The 19927-nt window shown below is 46.1% G+C and overlaps 4 protein-coding genes across 4 annotated transcripts in view; 2 read left to right on the top strand and 2 right to left on the bottom strand.

Moving 5' to 3' along the window:
* cmtr1 (cap methyltransferase 1) overlaps nucleotides 1–19927 on the bottom strand; it is a 506633-nt gene that overhangs the window by 362089 nt on the left and 124617 nt on the right. The gene's annotated exons all lie outside the window — the stretch shown is intronic.
* Nucleotides 395–6872, top strand: LOC115402541 (adenylate cyclase type 8). Its single transcript, XM_030111114.1, has 20 exons — nucleotides 395–583; nucleotides 680–1423; nucleotides 1515–1664; nucleotides 1900–2030; nucleotides 2343–2454; nucleotides 2569–2696; nucleotides 2841–3002; nucleotides 3204–3438; nucleotides 3562–3732; nucleotides 3854–3954; nucleotides 4286–4487; nucleotides 4729–4815; nucleotides 4913–5073; nucleotides 5201–5282; nucleotides 5367–5525; nucleotides 5644–5790; nucleotides 5942–6034; nucleotides 6127–6241; nucleotides 6380–6582; nucleotides 6660–6872. Exons 1-20 carry the CDS (start codon nucleotides 428–430, stop codon nucleotides 6870–6872), a joined length of 3552 nt encoding a protein of 1183 aa, XP_029966974.1. The 5' UTR covers nucleotides 395–427.
* parp1 (poly (ADP-ribose) polymerase 1) lies at nucleotides 9361–19767 on the top strand. The gene is made up of 23 exons (XM_030111086.1): nucleotides 9361–9560; nucleotides 10526–10688; nucleotides 10936–11051; nucleotides 11160–11374; nucleotides 13059–13149; nucleotides 13248–13364; nucleotides 13593–13769; nucleotides 13863–14025; nucleotides 14801–14941; nucleotides 15019–15258; nucleotides 15344–15409; nucleotides 15504–15636; nucleotides 15732–15927; nucleotides 16011–16139; nucleotides 16307–16390; nucleotides 16975–17097; nucleotides 17199–17327; nucleotides 17408–17506; nucleotides 17596–17748; nucleotides 17887–18014; nucleotides 18109–18170; nucleotides 18385–18499; nucleotides 19095–19767. The coding sequence occupies exons 1-23, from the start codon at nucleotides 9438–9440 to the stop codon at nucleotides 19174–19176; spliced, it is 3045 nt and encodes a 1014-aa protein (XP_029966946.1). The 5' UTR covers nucleotides 9361–9437; the 3' UTR covers nucleotides 19177–19767.
* Nucleotides 11368–13084, bottom strand: adorb1a (adenosine receptor B1a). Its single transcript, XM_030111108.1, has 2 exons — nucleotides 12625–13084; nucleotides 11368–12535 (listed from the first exon to the last, which is right to left on the bottom strand). Exons 1-2 carry the CDS (start codon nucleotides 12654–12656, stop codon nucleotides 11413–11415), a joined length of 1155 nt encoding a protein of 384 aa, XP_029966968.1. The 5' UTR covers nucleotides 12657–13084; the 3' UTR covers nucleotides 11368–11412.

Raw genomic sequence — 19927 nt, 5'->3', positions numbered from 1 at the left:
ATATCTATAGATATTACCAACTTCCATCCTTTTTATCAATCACTTTAACAGAATGTCAACAAATATCAACTGTCTCCATCACAAGTACGTGAAATGTGTTTGAACCTCAAGAATTGTGAAAAAGGGACCCGAAATGCAGAACAGGATCAAAACAAAAGATGATCGTCCATGTTCCCACACAAGCTACTTAAATCCAAACGAGAACAATAAAGGCAGGAACACAGGTGACGATCAACAGGGGAAACTGAACCTGGAATGACTCATCGTGATAATTTCCCCATTTTTCTTGTGTTAACACAGTATCCTCTGGAAACGTTAAAATAGGAAATCGTATTTGTCCAAATGCTACCTTTGGGTTCTTCATGCCTCAGGTTGTTGACTTCTCCGGATCTGAGACCTACAGCCGAGGTCAGCAGAGGTCAGCGCCATGGTGACGTTTGCTGAGACGACGCAGGTCTCTCCGATGGGGCTGCGTGAGCCCCCATGCCTGACCGCCACCCTGTCCCCGGGGCTCCGGCGCAAAAAGATGCTGTGGCAGAACGCAGTCAAACACATCATTATCCAGCAGGAGCTCAGCGCCCAGGTGACCGATCCATCAGTTGAAACAGACCTGAAAACACTGTATTGTTCAGGAAAACCATCAGAATGACAGTCTGGTTTTGGTGCGATGTTTTGGTAGGTTGGTGTGGAACCGGCACGCAAAATCTTCGTGACAGATGCTTACATAGAGGAGATCAACAGTCAGATCCGGACCAAGGCCTCTCGCGGGGTCACCAAGCGCCGGTCCTCCACGTTCCGAGTCCAACCCACCACGTCCCGTGGTTCCACCAGCACCAACAACAGTGTCGCCGGCCACTGCGCCGACTACTCCAGCGACGCCGACTTCTTCGTGCAGTGGGGCCACACCGTCCGTGGCGTCTACATCCCGATGCTGAGGCACACGTTCAAGTCCCGCGACCTGGAGAAGCTGTACCAGCAGCACTCTTCCCACCAGAGACGCAACTCGCTCGCCATCACCAACGTCATCGATGCCATCGCCAAGCTGCACGTGCTGGTTCTCTACCTCGCTCTGGCCCCGGACACCGACGCGGACACCCTCCGAGGCTGCTTCACAGGGATCTTCATGCTGTTCGCTGTAGTGCTCTGCATCTTAGTGTTAACCTGCAAGGAGTCCATGTCCCCTCAGTGGCTTCACTATGCCGGCCTGGCGAGCTGGCTTTCACAGACCACGCAGGTGCTTGGGGGTCTGGCGTACGGACTGGAGAAAGACCCTTCATGGTATGTTTTATTCACGTTATTTGCAACGTACACACTGCTGCCATTACCGCTGCTGTGGGCCATGTGCGCGGGCTCCCTCACCTCAATACTGCACCTTCTGGTGGAGACAGGACACAACTTCAATGACCCTGTGCTTTTGAAAAAGGTGAGAACGCCTGTCTAACACTCCTGGACATGTGAATGCGGGCTCTAGCTGTGTTCCCCTTGTAAGTGACATGCTGTTTGACCTCCGGCAGGTGTTTGCCAAAGCCCTCCTGTACCTGGGCATGAACACAGCTGGACTGTTCATCCACTACCTGACAGACCACGCTCAGCGGCAGGTCTTCCTGGAGACCCGGCGCTGCATCGAGGGTCGCCTCAAACTCGAGCAAGAAAACCAGAGACAGGTTCGCTTTTATTGACTTTGTTAACTTGCAGTTTTTGTAAAAAGTAATAATACAAATGAAGGCGGTTACCAAATGATTGCAACATGAGAGCTGGAGAAATCAAAGGTTTTAGGGGATTTTATGTGGTAAAAATCCATTGTCCTCTTCATTTCAAGTATAAATTGTAAATGATTTCCTCATCAATTGTGATCCCGGGCACTTTGTTTATTGATCGCCTCATTGTGCGGCCTCACAGGAGCGCCTGGTGCTGTCCATCCTTCCTCGCTTTGTTGCCTTGGAGATGATTGCTGACATGAGCTCTTTGGAAAATGAACTAAACCCCCAGGAATTTCACAAGATCTATATTCACCAGTACAGAGATGTCAGGTACCTACACACACACACACACACACACACACACACACACACACACACACACACACACACACACGTTATATATGTGATCTGTGTGGTTATAAACCACTGAGTTTTCATGTACATTTCAAATTTCTGAAATGTGGCGTGAACCAGATTGATACTTGACTCGTTCTCTGTGCCGCTGTTTTTTCTTTTTTTTTTTATCTGTGTCCTCTTTTTTTCAAATGGAATGCCGTCTGATTAATAATTTATAGCGTTGCCTCTCATGCCTGTGTTCACTGGAGCATGTCCTTTCACACCTGTTTCTCTCCTCGTCTGCAGCATCCTGTTCGCAGACATCAAGGGATTCACTCAGCTGTCTATGAACCTGTCAGCTCAGGATCTGGTTCAAACTCTCAATGAGCTCTTTGGACGCTTCGACCGACTTGCAGATGTAAGAATCTCAGCAGTCAGCACCGTTCTGGATTGAAATACAGTACATTATAAACTCAATTTTTCAGTAATAGAACCTTTATAAAGTTTAAAATGCTGTGTTTTCTGATCACAGGAGCACCACTGCTTACGGATAAAGATACTTGGAGATTGCTACTATTGTGTGTCGGGGGTCCCTGAGCCACAGCGTGCCCATGCCCGGTGTTGTGTTGAGATGGGTCTGGCTATGATCAACACCATACGGTCAGTTTGACTCTGCAAACGAAGATAAAACAGCATTTAAATCAACTTAAACTCATAAAATATGTTGGAAAAACCACAAATTTAAGTCAACTGTTAAAGAAATAGTATTCTAACAAGGCCCTCCCGGCACTGTCCGCCCTCCAGGTGTGTCCGGAAGCAGCTGAACTTTAACATGGACATGAGGATCGGGATCCACTCCGGCTCCGTCCTGTGCGGGGTGCTGGGTCTCCAGAAGTGGCAGTTTGACGTCTGGTCATGGGATGTGGGCATCGCCAACATGCTGGAGGCCGGGGGAATCCCGGGTGAGTGAAGTCCCACGTTTTAGGTCAGCCGGGGCTCACAGGACAAAACTCTCATTTCCAGGAAAATTGTAAAAATGGAAATCCAAATGCTGTAGTGGTTTTCTCTGTTACCTTAAGGTAAAGTTTGTTTTTATTAAATGAAGCTGATAACATTGTTTTTTTTTTTTATTATTCATAAGATTTATTTGATTTTTTCCCCATTCAGACGCATTCACATCTCCAGGGCGACCCTGGACTGTTTGGAAGGGACTTATAAGACAGAAGAAGGCCATGGACGTGACAGAAACGAGTTCCTGCGAAAGCACAACATCGACACCTTCCTCATCATCTCCGAGGAGGAGAAGAGCAAAGCCAACCTAGCCGAGCCCCCCAAAGTCCAGAAAACAAGTCAGACCTGGGTCCCACAGATGACGTTCAGGAATGGCATTGACATGAACAGTGTAAGTGTCGAGAATCAAGTCAGTAAGACGCTTGATTTCATTCTTGGGGACAATTTGTGAAAGATTTTATCATATATCAGAATCAGAAATACAGCCGAGCCTGATGTGTTGTTCATGTTATAGATCCTGGCTTCCTTTACCAACGGCTCCATGCCCAACATATGGAACTCCACCTCTAAGGAGATTAACAAACGCATCAAACATGCGATTGAAGTGCGCAGCAGCGAGCTAATGCACATGGAGCACATCAATCCACTGACCCTGGTGTTCAAAGACACACACATCGAGGACAAGGTATGTTGGAATGGCTGAAGGTCAGAAAGGCTAAAAAGTAAATTCCATAATTTGATAAGAAGAAAAAAAAAAAAGATCTCTGAAACAATACGTCTTCCCTGATTGCTTTTGATTTTCCCAGTTTTCCCAGTTGCGAGATGAAATGTTCAACTCCAACCTGGTCTGCTCCTTCATCATGCTTCTGTTTGTCATGGCTGCTCAAGCTCTCATCCCGGCCCCCAGGTAAACTACAACCATCACATCTCACTTAATATCCTGCTTTTTCTTACATTTATGTCAGTTTAGAAGATAAATAAAATCATCATCTTTTCTTACATTGAGATTTTAAAATAATCTCAGTATTTATGTTGATAGAACTCCCAAAAGAAGATTTCCTTTCAGTTTTTGAGATGAGTAGACTGTTTTAGCTTGGCGCTCTCTGGTGGTGAGAATGAGAATGAAAGGCAGCATTCAAGGCCTTGCTGATTATTTTGCCTTTAATTTTAAAAATCCTCCAAAAATCTACATTTTCTCCATTGAGCTCAGTTTCATCCTCTTGGTTCTCTCCCTGCAGGCTCCTCCCAGTCGTCCTCCAGTTCTCAGTCTTCCTGGTGGCCTACATGGTTCTCCTGCTTTTCGCTCTGGCCGAAGAGTTTAAGTGGTGTCCTGCAAACCTGCAGCAGTTCTGCTGCTGGATCCACGAGAACAACAGCGCCCGAAACCTCCTCACGCTCACAGCTATTCTCATCAACTTTGGCTTGGCCTCCACCAACATGGTGAGGGTCTAAAGAATGCTCCTACATCAATGATAAGCAACATTAATACTCATAGTTGACCTGCAATCCATACAGTGCTTACCAAGCCTCACAACTGATTTGTGCTGCCATCGAGTGGCCAGAAATATATATTCATGAGAGTCACAGGCTGCTTAGTTTGAAGAATCATTTCTTTTATTCTGATTTGTTTTGTTCCAGTCTTTAATTGTTAGGGGTCACGTGTGTTTTCCATGTTGCGCAGGTGTGGTGTGTTCTCACGAGCGCAGAAGAGCCTGACATGATGGACAAAACCAGCTCTCATCCACTGACTGTCTGCACGTACCCAGAGGTCAGAGCGGCACCTGAGACGTGATGCAGAGCAGGTGACTTCTGGGGCTTCTGTGTATCGATGATCTCTCCCTCGTGCTTCGCCTGCTTGCTCTCAGATCTTCGTGCTCAGCGGTGTGATCGCCATGGTGACCTGTGCCGTGTTCCTGCGTCTGAACTCTCTGCTGAAGCTGGCGGCGCTGCTGCTGGCCGCCGCCGTGTACTCCTACCTCATCCATCTGGCCTTCCTCACGCTCCTCCGCCACGATGTGCTGCACAGGTATGACAGACCACTTTGTGTGACTTGATTACCGTCTTTTTCATTCCAGTTGCATCATTTTGGAATTGCAAAAAATCCTGAATCTTTTTTTTTTTTTTTTTTTTTTCCATTTCATGTTTCTCTACAGGTCTCACTATATCAGAAGAAAAGGGATTTCAATCATCCTCATGGCCATGTTCATTGTTGCGGTCTTCTACAACGGACGGCAGGTACTGGCGGACCACATTCTCACCAGCAGTCACAGTTTGAATATTAGCATACGCCGCTCCTCATGCGAACACGCTGTTTTCCAGTGGGAGGCCACCGCCAGGCTGGACTTCCTGTGGCGCCTGCAGGCCCAGCGGGAGGTGGAGGACATGAGGGAGCTGAGGGAACACAACGAGTGTCTGCTGAACAACATCCTGCCCATGCACGTCGCACGGCACTTCCTGGACAGGAGCAAGAACGACGAGGTGCCCTCACCTTTGACCTCACCGGCTCTGCTTGCGGCCGTGGAGAGAGAGCCAGACCACAGGTTTCATTCAAATCTGCTTAATATGAACGGATATGAAGACGTGACTGTGATTTCAGGAGGTCTACTCCCAGTCCTACGACGACGTGGGTGTTATGTTTGCCTCCATCGCCGGGTTCAACGAGTACTTTGAGCAGAAGGAGATCAAGCATGAAGGAGTGGACTGTCTCCGACTTCTGAACGAGATCATCGCGGGCTTTGACGAGGTGAGAATCGAACTCCTGAATTTCTGCTTCTGCTCATGAATGGCATATTCATGAGAAAAATACCAGTTTAATGTGTGATGTCCCTATATTTGCGGGACATCCTTGTTTTAAAGGGTTAAAATGTAACGGTATCTCTGTATTTTCAACCAAGCTGTTGGAGGAGTCGTATTTCCACTATGTGGAGAAAATCAAGACGATTGGGAGCTGCTACATGGCGGCTTCAGGTTTAGCCCCGGACAAACAGGTAAGAGGTGATATAATGTTTTAGGGAAACGTTCCTGTATTACTCGTCTCTTGTCTTGATTTCCGTCGCTCATTTCTATTTTCCTCAATCAGGTGTCGATGGATGAGTGGAACCACCTCAGCGAGCTGGTTCTGTTCGCGCTGGCAATGCAGGAGACGCTGAAAGAGATTAACAGGAACACTGCCAAAAACTTTGAGCTGCGTGTGGGTGAGTGTCCGCGATGACCCACATACACACACGCACATCAACAAACTCTACATGTGTGTGTGTTTCCCCGTCATGGTCTGATTACCCCTCCAGGTTGAATCCTCTCTCGACACTCACAGTGTCTCCACCCTCTTCCAGGTATTGCTCATGGGCCCGTGGTCGCAGGAGTGATCGGCACCACCAAGCCGCAGTACGACATCTGGGGGTCAACGGTGAACCTGGCCAGCCGCATGGACAGCACGGGCGTCAGCGGGCGCATCCAGGTGCCCGAGGCCACCCGCAGAATCCTGACGGAGTGGGGCTTCGTCCTGGAGCTGCGCGGAGAAATATTCGTCAAAGGGGTGAGCTGGACGGTTTTATATATCCCGTTAGACTGTGCTGATTGTCACACTCTGTGGCCGCTGTCCTTCCCTTGCAGGTGAGCGAGCGTCAGGGGAAAGTCCGGACCTACTTCATCAGCACCATGCGCAGCAAGAGGGCCAACGGAGGCACCGACGGCCGCCTCGGGGTGCGCTCGGGCCGCATGACGCTGGCGGGAGTGGTGTTCGGCCTCGTCCAGGCCCGACACAAGGAGAAGCTGAGAGAGCTGAACGGAGGCTACAGCCTGGCTCCCTGTAAGCTGCAGTGCTGAAGAAGGTCGCACGAGGAGGAGAACGCAGTGCGAACACGACGCTCCTGCTGGTTTTTTCACTGGAGATGCGCTTCCTTCGGTCTTTGCCATAACTGAAATTTGCTGCACAAACACGGGTGCTGGTGTAGCTGTGGTACCATGCAGACGTACCAAGGCCTTTACTATTGTTTCTTCTACAACTATGTCCTCATCTTCATCATTCCAGCAATTCCAAAGAAACTGAAGGGTTGTGTTTTTTTAACTTTAGTACACTTCTTTTCTGATTGTATTGCCATATCTACACACCATGAACCATCATTTAAGCTTTATAGGCAGTTTTCTTTGCAAATTAAAGGAAAGTTCAGACCTCTGAGCCAAAACACAGAATACCTCAAAGCAAACGGTCTGACCTCATTTAGTCAAAATAGTACTGAGCAGAGTTTTTTTTTCATTTTTTTTTTTATGTTGTTGCATCATGTTTACATGAATTTTTTTGGTACATTTCAACTTGTGAGCTCAAGCAGTCAAATGTGGTAAAAGGCCAATGTGAAATATTCTAAAAGATCTATCTGCAGTATTGGGATAAAATTAGTTTATTTTTTTAGTTAAAATTGTATCTAAAATGGTAGATTACACTGCTTCTTGTGTTTTTGGATTGCAAGTCACTGACTGATGGTGCACAGGTAACCAGTCACTCTAGCACAAGAACTATGCAATGAATTGACTTAACCTGACATTGTGACCATAAACCAGCATACTGAGAGTCTGCAGACTTAAAATGACATTAAACCTGTTTTTGATTGGTATTTTTCCTCTTTATTCAGAAGTTAAACTAGTCCTATCCGGTCCTGTTGTGCTTGATTTAACATCACAATGATGCTCCTCTGCTTTCTTTTCACTTTTCACTTTACTCTGAGTTTTTATTTGGTACATCTGAATGTGTCAAATATACCATAGCCAATTCTGTTTTGCCTCAGTTACCAAACCTGGTATTTTAGGTGCTAAATCAACTTCAATGCCAAAACACACTCACCACCACTTTGCTTCTCACATGGTTAAAACAGTGTACAAAGAAGGTTCTTTTCAATATTATCATGTTTTTATATATATCTAGTAGACTGCATATAAATGTCCACTTTTTGAATTTTCTTTGTGAATCTAATGTGGGGAAAAAAGGAGATACTTTCTGCAGACATTGTAGCAAACAAACCTTTTGAAAGACAGCATTGATGATAAATAAACAACCATAATTTAATGCGTGTAAAATACCTCAGACTCCTAAGATGAAACTAATGTTTGGCCTTTAGATTTAAAAGCTGGAATTCAGCAATTGTGTAATGAATGTTTTTTTCTATTATTATTATTATTATTTTATGTTGGATAGAACACTTTTTACTGAATCACTGTAGTGAACAGTTTCTGCAAATAAAAACTGATAATTTCGGAGAAAACGTGTATTTTTCTTTTCTTTTTTTCCAGATTTTTTTTTCTCAGATTTCTCGAACTGATCTTCCGTCTGACGATTCATCTTCACTCTGTTGCTTCTGTCTGACGCTCGCGCGGGTATTCTGCAGACGCTTCAGTGATCGTCTATCATGAAGACGGCTCACTCTATAGTTAAAAACAAACTTGTTGCTCTGCGCAAACTCTAGAAAGAGGTTATTGTGGGACTGCTGGGTGGTGTAGATTAATGACGAGATTAAATATGTGAGAAAATCTCCCAAACATTTAATTTTCAAAGATAAATGGCGCTGTTGTCCTCCACACATTATGTTTTTGACAAAGTTGATAGTGAGCATGAATGAAAAATATTCCATACTCAAGGGTCCAATGAAAATAGAAATATTTTATGATCGTCCACACATCCATGTTCTCTACCACAAGTACCATAAGAGAAATATACTAAAAGTGTGACAGAGCACGATGGCAACTTCCGTCCACTTTATTATGTCAAGGATGTTTCAGGACACTAGACACATCAAAAAACAATCCAGAGTTTATTATGGTATTTCACTGTGTCTATTTGAATGTGTTTGGAGGAAAAAAAAAAAAAAGCTGGAACACCAGGAGAAAACCCATCTATGCTCAGAAAGAACATGCAAACCTCTCAGAGGGTTTAAACCATGAAATTGCTGCATGATGAGCAACAGCATGACTATAGTGATGGAGTTTTCAAAAGAAAATATCACTTTAGTGCTGGAGTTTTGAAGGGGCTCTGAAAATACAATGTAAACCTAATGGTGAAAATGCTGTTGGTTTATGAAGCTGGAGAGATAGCAGGTGAATTTTTTTTTCAAAATATATAGTAAATCTACAGCTTCAGACATATGGCTCAGCTGTGGGAAAGATAATTTCTAACAACGTTTTATGCATTTATGTGATAAAAATATAGCTGTATGTTTGATAATGTATCTGCTGGTGTGAGGAAACCGAGTCGGAGTGAGAGGTCTTCGTCCGCCGCTCCTCTCTGCTCCGGCGGCTCCCTGCCTGTCTGCCTGCGTGCTGATTGTTGTGGCTCCTCGTCACCCGAAGAAAGTTCACTTCGCCCCCGGTGTGCGCCGTTTAGCACTCTCAAGAGGAAAAACCATGGCAGATTCGCAGGAGGACAAGCTCTTCAAGGCGGAATACGCCAAGAGCGGCCGCGCTTCGTGCAAGAAATGTAAAGAAAACATCGCTCAGAGCTCCCTGAGGCTGGCCATCATGGTGCAGGTACCGTGTGCAGGAGGGAGCCTCCGGCTCGCCCTCGAACACACTGCTGGGCTAATTCATGCAGATTATTCTACTTTTAGACTGAGTATCTACGGCCGGCTGCGGGTTAAATCGGCGTGGCTCGCGCTGAGGCGTCTCTGTGCTCAATAAGGCCTTGGTTAGCGGTCTGAGTGGCTGGCATTGTCTGCCCACTTCACAAAGAGCCGCCGAGCTTGTCTTAACGTGGTCCATCCCTTAAAGTGGGGTTTGTTTTTTTTTGCACACTTCATGAAGAGATCCTGTCCGCTCAGGTCAGGTATGATCTGTGGGAGTAGTCTGTGCTTCGGCTCAGAAAAATCAGAGCACCTGCTAAAAGTCATGCAAAAAGTCAAAGCTGCTTATTTTTGTCTTACTCATGGCTGGTGGAGCTGCTCCAGATTTGCCATCAGGGGGATTTTCCACCCCAGAAATCCGTCTCATCCGATCAATCTGTTTTAAAGAAATTAAAAGCATGCAAAAGAACAGTTTCAGCACTTGGCTCATAGTAAACATTTTATGGATGACTGTGCAAGGGAGCCGATGGTCGAGCTTTCACAAAAGTCCCTGATAAAAACATGACCCATGCTGTTTAATGTCATTATATTTCATATTTCATTCATTTTTAATTGTAAGTTGAACATATTCTAGTAGAATTTATAAGATAGGCATTAATAGGCCTAACAGAAATAAACCATTTAGGTTTAAGTTGTCTACTTGATCATATTAGTGGTGATTCTGCAACAAAAAAAAAGACTTTCAGACAAATAGAAATCTGACAGATTGTCACAAATTTTCCAACTCCAATGTTCCTACTCATTATTTTCTGCTTGTTCCTGACACACATTCTTCCTGTCATAAAGTTATACATTTTAATTAAGTTCGTGAGACAGTCTTATCGCAGCTTGTTGAATATCCCTGTGCACACTGCATCTCTCTTTGTTCCCCAGTCGCCCATGTTCGACGGGAAGGTTCCCCACTGGCACCACTTCTCCTGCTTCTGGCAGCGAGCAAACGTCCAGTCCAGCGCTGACATCGCGGGCTATTCTCTTCTGCGCTGGGAGGACCAGCAGAAGGTCAAAAAGGCCATCGAGGGCGGCGGAGCCACAACAGGTCGGTGCTCATCATCAGCATGTTACCGTCTCATAAGCTTAACAAGCCTCCGGTTATTGATTTATATCCAGGTAAACACAAGCTGTGATTTTCTATATTCATAATTGGATGATTACTGGGTGTCTTTATTAGTGGAAAAACAAACATTTATGTAGTTTATTGAACACCTTACTCTCAAATGGATGTTTATTTTTATTTTATTTTTATTTTTTTTTACTGTTGAAAGCTGAATTGTTCTCTGGTGTAGGAAAAGGTGACCAGAAGAGCGGTGCGGGAGGAGGGAAGACACTCAACGACTTTGCAGTGGAATACGCCAAGTCGAACCGCAGCACGTGCAAAGGCTGTGAGCAGAAAATAGAAAAGGTTTGAACGGCAGCTATTTGGGTCTTTTTATCATCTCGGCAGTCAGATTTTAAGATGGTAAATAAATACGCAACTGGTCTGTGATCTTTTTGCAACTTCCCCCCTCAGGATCAGATCCGCGTGTCCAAGAAGACCGTGGACCCCGAGAAGCCTCAGCTGGGTCTGATCGACCGCTGGTACCACACGGCGTGCTTCGTGAGCCGCAGGGAGGAGCTGCTCTTCAAGCCCGAGTACAACGGCGCCCAGCTGAAGGGCTTCAACGCGCTGCGGGCGGAAGACAAGGAGGAGATCAAGAAGAGGCTCCCCGCCGTCAAATCTGAGGGGTGAGAGGAGCGACGGGACGACAGTCTGTTGTGTCGGTTTATTTTCCGATTCCCGCCGCTCGGGTCTGCTGCTCGTTTTGCGCCGCCGAACCGCCGTCGGCGCCGCGCCGAGCCTCCCGGGCTCCCGCGGTCCCGCGGCACAGGAAGATCGCCTTGAACGTGTCCCTGAACGCCGTCATGGTGTAGGCGTACAGGAAGGGGTTGACGGCGGAGTTGGCGTGCGAGAGGATGATGGCGGTGAGCAGCAGCTCCAGCGGCACGCGGCAGCGCGGGCAGAGCAGCAGGAAGCAGTTGACGACGTGCAGCGGGAGCCAGCACACGGCGAAGAGGAACAGCACCAGGAAGAGCGACGTGGCCGTCTTCACCTCCCGCCGCACGCTGGCCGCCGCGGCCCCCGCCGGCCCCTCCCCCCGGCCGCCGTGCTCCGACGCGATGCGCCGCACCTGCCGCTTGACCGCGACGAAGATCCGCGCGTAGATGAGGAACATGACCGCCAGCGGCGCCAGCACGCAGGCGAAGAAGTTGAAGTAGACCATGTAGGTCATGTCCACCACCAGCACGAAGAAGCAGTGGCCCGACTCGGGCGGGGCCTTGTGCCACCCCATCAGCGGCACCAGCCCGATGAGGAAGGCCAGGAGCCAGGTGGCGAGGATCACCAGCGCGGCGTTGCGCGGCGTCATCAGGACGCGGTAGCGGAGGGGCATGAAGATGGCGACGTAGCGCTCCACGGCCACCGCCAGCAGGCTGAAGATGGAGCTCTGCGTGAGCATGATGAGGACGCTGAGCATCAGCAGGCACAGGGGCAGGTTGTGGCGCGGCAGGCCGGCGTCGGTCAGGATGGAGCAGGGGATGGCCACCGCGCCCACGCACACGTCGGCCGCCGCCAGCGAGACCAGGAAGTAGTTGGTGACGTTGGCGCGCAGCCTGCGGTTGACGCCCACCGCGGCGCAAACCAGCAGGTTCCCGCCGGTGGAGAGGAAGGCGATGATGAGCTCGGCCGTCATGTACGCCGCGTTGGGGGAGGCGGCCACGTCCGTCGAGGCGGGAGGCGACGGAGGAGGAGGAGAGGCGGAGAAGAGCGTCGAGGAGTTTTGGCCGGACTGCATGAGGATGTGAAACGGATGAGAAGAGTTGCTAACATCCTGCGAAGCGCGCAGAACCCTGAAGGAAGGAAGCAACAACCCCACAATCAAGCTCGGGATCCTTCAGCTTCGTAATGAAACTTTTTCCACCGTCGTCGATTCACTCACCCGTCCAGAGCTGGATGCATCCGGTCAGACATCGTTCAGAGATCCGTCAGCGTTATCCTGACACAGGCAGTCGTTTCTGTCGGAGCAAATCTGGAGACGCTGTTTATAAAGCCCCCTTCTCTCCTCTTGTTATTGGAAAAGAGATTTTCTCTTCCGGATGGTCATTAACTGAAATGTGTGTGTTCTCTCCCGGGAAGCTTCATTTATTTATTTCTCTTGTCTGGAGAGCGTGATGCAGCGCTGGGACGGTGCGGACATGTCCCGACCTGTATTCGTCTGTCTCCATTATCTAATTAATGACTGGAGGTGTCAAACACGGGATTGTTTTGTTCCCCTCGTCTTGACCTCATCCGGTGTCCCTCTGTGCTTCATTTAGGAAACTAGTTTAGTTTAGTTTCTTGCTGAATCATCGAGCCGTGTTCTCCCTCTTCCAGCAAGCGGAAATCCGACGACGTGGACGGACCCTCCAAGAAACAGAAGAAAGAGGAAGAGGAGGAACAGAAGAAGCTTGAAGAGCAGCTGAAGGTTTAATATTATCTCCTTTCCTTTTCTTTTGCTTTTGGTGTAAACATCTCTGGTAGTAATTCCAAACGGCTCGGTTCTCGTGTGTCTTTTTTGTACAGGCACAAAGTCAGCTGATTTGGGGGATAAAAGACAAACTGAATAAGTTTTGTTCCGTCAATGACATGAAGGAGCTGCTGATTGCCAACTCGCAGGAGGTTCCCTCTGGAGAGTCCAATGTGAGAAACTCTTGTCTTGTTTTCTGCAAATTCCAGCCCACGTTGCGTCTCGCTTTCTGAGCTGGCAGGCACAAATATGTCTAAGGCATCATATCCACTGTGTCCAATGTAGAGTTCATGTCTCATGCATAAAACCAAATCAACAATGATTTTCGGGCATTTTTCCTTTCCAAATTTTACGCTTTGACTCTGAGGAGTTTGACGTTTTCTGTTTGTGCCGCCGGTCAGGTGGTGGACAGCCTGGCGGACGGCATGGCCTTCGGGGCTCTGGAGCCCTGCAAGGCGTGCGCAGGCCAGCTGGTGTTTAAAGGCGATGCCTACTACTGCACAGGAGATATTTCAGCCTGGACAAAGTGCGTGTTCAAGATCGCAACACCCGTACGCAAAGACTGGGTCATCCCCAAGGTCGGCCTCCTCCTTTCACCTTGTTCTTGCACGAAGTCTTCTGATTTAATTTAACTGATTTCACTGATCTGTTTTTTGTCTTTTTAATTCAAGGAATTCCATGAAGTTTCTTTCCTGAAAAAGTTTAAGTTCAAGCGTCAGGACAGAGTTTACCCCAAAGAAGCTCCGACTCAAACCTTGACTGCAGCCAAAGCCGAACCGCTGGCGAGCGCGTCCAGCGCCCCGACAGAGCGCCTGCCAGAGGCGCCCCCTTCAGGTGACCGAGGCACTGTGAAAGGGCGATTTATGCAAAACTTTAACTCATAAATTGAAATCAACAATTGATTTGTATGATGATGGGAGTCTGGTGAAGCCAACACGGTTATAGAAGCTAGAACCAGAACATGTTCTGAAACTGGACTATATGTTAATTTGCACTTTTTTTCGTAACCAACATCATCGCCCCCTGCTGGACGTTTCCCCAAAATTACAGCTTTTCTGCACTTGGATGCGTATTTTCACAACCGGAGGTTGAGGCCTGGTCTGTCACAAAAAATCCCAATATAACATATTTACATGTGGTTGTAATGTGACAATATGAGCAAAAGTTAAGAGGTTTAGATGCATCTCTTTCCAGTGTCTGCTGAGTTCATGCTTGGTTTTAATTATTGCTGTAACTCTAAAGTCGTATGAGCTCAGTCTTAAATTACATTGATACTTTTAAAGGATCCATATCATGCTTTTCCAAGCCTTTCCAAAGTCAGCTACACTCAATAATAACCTATTTTTTCACCCCTAGTACTCTGGAGTACTTTTATATTGTGAAATATTCATAATTCTATGTAGTCGTGTGTAGTCTATACTCGTATAGATCACTCAAAAATGCACGAATGAAGAAAAACACCGATTGAATTGAAGTTTTTATGACATAATCACACACTAACAATGCTAAAAGCTCCTAAAAGTCCATTTTCCATGAAAGGGGTCCTTTAAGTGCCACATCAAGGAAGAGTTTCTAATCTTACCTACAGTGATTTCATTGTGTCTTATAGGTAAACCTCTCACTGGTATGAAACTGTTGACTGTGGGCAAACTGACAAAGAACAAAGATGAGCTGAAGGCCGCCATCGAGGAGCTCGGAGGGAAGATTACCGGCACCGCCAACAAAGCGTCTTTATGCATCAGCACCAAAAGTGAGAAGTGATTCCATTGTGTATCTTCACTTTATATCTTAACTGTTTGAAGAAGCTGTAATGTAACGCTTCCACAGAGGAAGTGGAGAAGCTCAATAAGAAGATGGAGGAAGTGAGGGATGCCGGCGTGCGCGTGGTGGCGGAGGATTTCCTGGCAGACGTCCAGTCGTCAGACAAACCGGTGCAGGAGCTGATCTCGCTGCACGCCATCTCCCCCTGGGGTGCAGAGGTCAAAGCCGAGCCCCAGGCGCCGACCGCCGCGTCCAAATCTGGAGCGCTGGCAGCCAAAAGCACGGGGAGGGTGAAGGAGGAGGAAGGTAAACTGACGCCAAATGTCAGTCAATCATCAAAATGCGATAATTGTTCAGTGTGCGCTCAATAACCTGGTCTGCATCGTCACAGGTGGCAGCAAAGCCAAGAAAATGAAACTGACGGTGAAAGGTGGCGCTGCTGTGGATCCAGACTCAGGTAGTTATGAGTTAAAAAAAAAAAAATAAGGGAAAAGTTCTGTTTCTAACCTTTTTTTCCCAACTGGCATTGATGGATGATTTTGATTCTGCAGGTCTGGAGAACAGCGCTCACGTCCTGGAGCAGCATGGGAAGATGTACAGCGCCACCCTGGGTTTGGTGGACATCGTGAGAGGAACGAACTCCTACTACAAACTCCAGCTGCTGGAGGACGACGTGCAGAAACAGTACTTTCACTTCCGTTTACGACTCGGAGCACAAGCTCGTTGGAAGAGTTGATTCTGTGAATTTGTGAGCTACATCTGATCCCGTGTGCTCGCAGGTACTGGGTGTTCAGGTCATGGGGCAGAGTGGGCACCACGATCGGGGGCAACAAGTTGGTCAAATTCTACGACAAGAACTTCGCCCTGGATAATTTCCTCGGCCTTTACAAGGAGAAGACGGGCAACGACTGGGGCTGCTCCGACTTCACCAAATACCCCAATAAATTCTACCCCCTGGAGATCGACTATGGACAGGTCGGCACTGGACAGAGGTTTGGTTTTACCCCGGTGCCTGATGGGATTTTGACTGTAATGGTCGCGCCGATGTTTGTGTGCAGGATGAGGAGGCAGTGAAGAACCTGACAGCCTCCGCCGGCACCAAGTCCAAGCTAGAAAAACCCGTCCAGGAACTGATCAAGATGATCTTCGACGTAGAGAGCATGAAGAAGGCCATGGTGGAGTTTGAGGTGAGAATTTTATTGGAGTTGCAAAGAACACAATCAGCAAGATTAAATTCAATCCGTCCATTTCTTTTTTTAACATTTGTCTATTTGTAGGAAGTTGTGTGAACATAAACTCTCTAGAAGCCTACATTTTACCTGAAAATATAATTTCCTTTTTGCTCCACCTTCAGATTGACCTCCAGAAAATGCCGCTGGGAAAGCTGAGCAAAAGACAAATCCAGAGTGCTTACGCTCTGCTCACTGAAGTACAGCAGGTTCGTTTTGAGCAACAAGCAATTCGATACAGTTTATATATTTACCTCTGATTTGTTTGGACAAAACTAAATCTTTTTTCATCTTATTTTTCTAAAAATGTATCTGGAATAAAAAGCTTTTTACATCTTTGTTGCATTATGTTTTACTGCTTGGCAGACGGAACAGAAGCATTTAATTTAGTCAATAAAAAAACACCTCTTTACTTTCTTTGCCACTTATTTACTTAATAATAAAAGCAGTTTCTCAAATTTAATTCATTTTAATGTGAAATTGATTTTTACCTTAAATTGATGCATATGTGCACATACGTGTGCAAACATACATTATGGCTATTGTTATTGTACTACTTTGTGAATACAATGGTATTTCACTGGTATTAAACATTTAATCTTCCAAAAGGGATTAGAAACAGTTTTTTAAATATAATTCCTCAAACATCGACTCTGTGCAGTTTGTAGTTTTACCTGCTGTCACCACACATCCTTTAGTGACAGCATGCAGTCCCTTTGAGCCTTTAGTTTCAGTAACACTTTGCATTATCCCTGAATTTGCAGTGATCTGTGATTAATGGCGTTCGTTGCAGGCCGTGTCAGATTGCGTGGCCGAAGCACAGATCCTGGATCTCTCCAATCGCTTCTACACTCTGATACCTCATGACTTCGGCATGAAGAAACCTCCACTACTCAACACGCTGGACTACATCCAGGTAGACACATCTTCTGTCCTTTCATGGTGTTAATGACGCTGTTTCAGAAGCAGTTTAATAATACTTCACACACACAAACACACACTTGTGCCATCTTACAGGCTAAAGTACAGATGTTGGACAACTTGTTGGACATCGAAGTGGCGTACAGCCTGCTGAGAGGAGGAGCCCTCGACGACAAGAACGACCCCATCGACATCAACTACGAGAAACTGAAAACCAAGATCGAGGTGATCGCTGCGGCCGCCTCGCGACTGTGACTTGGGAGCCGCATTGAAAGGAGTATTTGACATATTTGTTGTCGTAACAGGTTGTTGACAAGACTTCCCATGAGGCTGAGGTCATCCAGCAGTACGTCAAAAACACCCACGCCGCTACGCACAACACGTACACACTGGAAGTACAAGAAGTGAGTCACCTCCTCGGTTCCACGAAACCAGATTCTGGCAGAAGAGTGTTTCTGCTGAGCAGCCGTGCTGACTCTTCTCCATCGTTTAGATCTTTAAGATCGTGCGGGAGGGAGAGCATCAGCGGTACCGTCCGTTCGAGGAGCTCCACAATCGCCAGCTGCTGTGGCACGGCTCCCGCACCACAAACTACGCTGGTATCCTGTCTCAGGGTCTCCGCATCGCCCCGCCGGAGGCCCCAGTGGTGAGTTGGATACTCTGGCCACATCGAGATAAAGATGCACAGTTGCATTCTGGGAAGGAATACCCACATGTTGTATTTTTTTCTTCACTGTATATATCTGCTGCATGTTGCTCTTTTTAACCTCACTTCCATTCGCAGACTGGTTACATGTTCGGTAAAGGTGTCTACTTTGCCGACATGGTGTCCAAGAGTGCCAACTACTGTCACACCTCCCAGTCCGACCCTGTGGGCCTTTTACTGCTGGCCGAGGTCGCCCTGGGTAACATGTAAGCCCGTCGTCACAGATCCTGGATTATATTTGAACCATCAACATGCTGCAATTGTCTGAATGGGTTTATTTCCCTGTTTGTTTGAATGCAGGCACGAGCTGAAGAAGGCTTCTCACATCACAAAACTACCTAAAGGCAAACACAGTGTTAAAGGTGGGAAGCTTCAACATACATTTATAAAATCTTGCCCAAATATTTTGCATTATAATGTTTTGGAGTATTTCTTCTGCATGTCTTGTTTAACTTGCTTCAGTCAGTGTAGTTGAAGATGCATCAGTAAATGAGTAACATTTATGGCTTAGGATATTTGGTGTTTTGGGGCCTTTTCATTCCTTTACCAGTTGTATTTTCTCTCTCTCCTGTTTAGGTTTGGGTCGAACCGCTCCTGATCCAAACGCCTCCGTCACTTTAGACGGGGTGCAGGTTCCTCTGGGAAAAGGAGTCCACACTAACATCGATGACACCAGTCTGCTCTACAATGAGTATCCTTTAACAAAGAATTATTTTTAATTTGAGAGTTTTAACAATACTTTCTAAGTACATTGCTTTGTTCCTGCTTTTGAATAAAACTTTTTCTATTAAGGTCCGGGGGGGTCAGATTTCCACATTAGTCTACAGTGGAAAGAAAAAACTTTACTTTAAGAGGAAGAAACATCTAAAGCAGTAATTCCCAATCAGAGGAGCACCAAAGATTCACAGGGGGTTCATGAAGCCCTCTTGATCATAAGGGGTTGGACATCTTAAATAAAGATGAATCAGCATTTAACTCATTAATGCCACAAAGTTTAACCAATACATTAAATGCATTGTTTATTTGAGAATATCAGAAACAAATATGGAGGACCATCATGTTAGGATAAAAATGAATCCATCAGAAAGACAGAGTATCAAGACTACTAATACTACAGAAAGGTACAGAGAAAGCACAGAATACATCATTTTATGTATGCAAAACAAAGAAACAGGATATTGACTAAGGTCTGAACCCTTTTCAGCTTCTGTTTTGCTCTGGATTAGAGTTGTAAAATGAATCATATCTAACTTTTGGTCTGGTTTCCTTAACCACTGCTCCTCCAGGTACATTGTGTATGATGTGGCCCAAATCAATATGAAGTATCTCTTGAAGATCAAGTTCAACTACCAGACATCGCTGTGGTGAAAGAGGCTGTGTCCGAACCAGCTTCCAAGAACCGAGACAAGCAAAGACCTGTGCTGCCTCCAAATACCTGGGCTTACATTCTCTGAAAAATATAAAGGTTTGGTGATGTAGTGATGACGTACCACACTTTGCAATGGACATTGAAAATCTGACGTCACTTTATCGCATTCTTGATCAGGTTTAGTAATAGGAGCTAGTTTTCCTTGCTTAATACATTTGATTGGTGATTAAAAAAGTACTTCTGACTCTTTCAGATGCCTGAAAGTTACAGCTCTTTACAGTTTTCCCACTTCATACTTCAATCTTTAATCAAGGTTTGGGGATAAACTCCAGAAAGTATGAGTAGCTTTACGTATTTTTTTTTTGTTCTTTATCCTGTAGGTCCTAAGGCTTAGTATTTCAAGTTTAGAATGTGCAAGTGTTTCTATCCTGCCAGGTCGGTGAGACCATACTGTAAACGGTTTGACATGTACATATTTGTTTTTGTTGTTTCTATCTCAGTCTTCCCTTGCTTAAACAAAAAAAAAAAAGAAGAAGAAAAAAGTCAAGTGTGCAGAGTTTTCTGTTAAGGACGCAATTACATTGAAATGCTATGTTAAAACTTTATAGTCTTTCTGGCTTACCTCAGAGGAAATAAAAAATGGATCAGGCTGAATAATGTCTCACTTTCCTGAGTTATTTCATTTTATAGAGGCTCATTTCAATCTGACTATTCATCCATTTTCTGTACTGCTTTATTCGCCCATAATAA

Source organism: Salarias fasciatus, chromosome 15 (assembly GCF_902148845.1).
Source record: "Salarias fasciatus chromosome 15, fSalaFa1.1, whole genome shotgun sequence".
Classification (NCBI taxonomy): Eukaryota; Metazoa; Chordata; class Actinopteri; order Blenniiformes; family Blenniidae; genus Salarias; species Salarias fasciatus.
Note: the sequence above shows the minus strand (reverse complement) of the source record. Positions and strands in the feature narration are given on the sequence as shown.

Coding starts and splice junctions, on each gene's coding strand:
- parp1 (XM_030111086.1), top strand. CDS start 9,438: ATGGCAGATTCGCAGGAGGACAAGCTCTTCAAGGCGGAATACGCCAAG. Junction 11,375..13,058: donor CCCGCCGTCAAATCTGAGGG/GTGAGAGGAGCG, acceptor TCCCTCTTCCAG/CAAGCGGAAATCCGACGACG. Junction 15,410..15,503: donor TGCTGTGGATCCAGACTCAG/GTAGTTATGAGT, acceptor TTGATTCTGCAG/GTCTGGAGAACAGCGCTCAC.
- adorb1a (XM_030111108.1), bottom strand. CDS start 12,656: ATGTCTGACCGGATGCATCCAGCTCTGGACGG. Junction 12,536..12,624: donor ATGCATCCAGCTCTGGACGG/GTGAGTGAATCG, acceptor TCCTTCCTTCAG/GGTTCTGCGCGCTTCGCAGG.
- LOC115402541 (XM_030111114.1), top strand. CDS start 428: ATGGTGACGTTTGCTGAGACGACGCAGGTCTCTCCGATGGGGCTGCGT. Junction 2,031..2,342: donor CACCAGTACAGAGATGTCAG/GTACCTACACAC, acceptor CCTCGTCTGCAG/CATCCTGTTCGCAGACATCA. Junction 3,439..3,561: donor ATGGCATTGACATGAACAGT/GTAAGTGTCGAG, acceptor TTCATGTTATAG/ATCCTGGCTTCCTTTACCAA.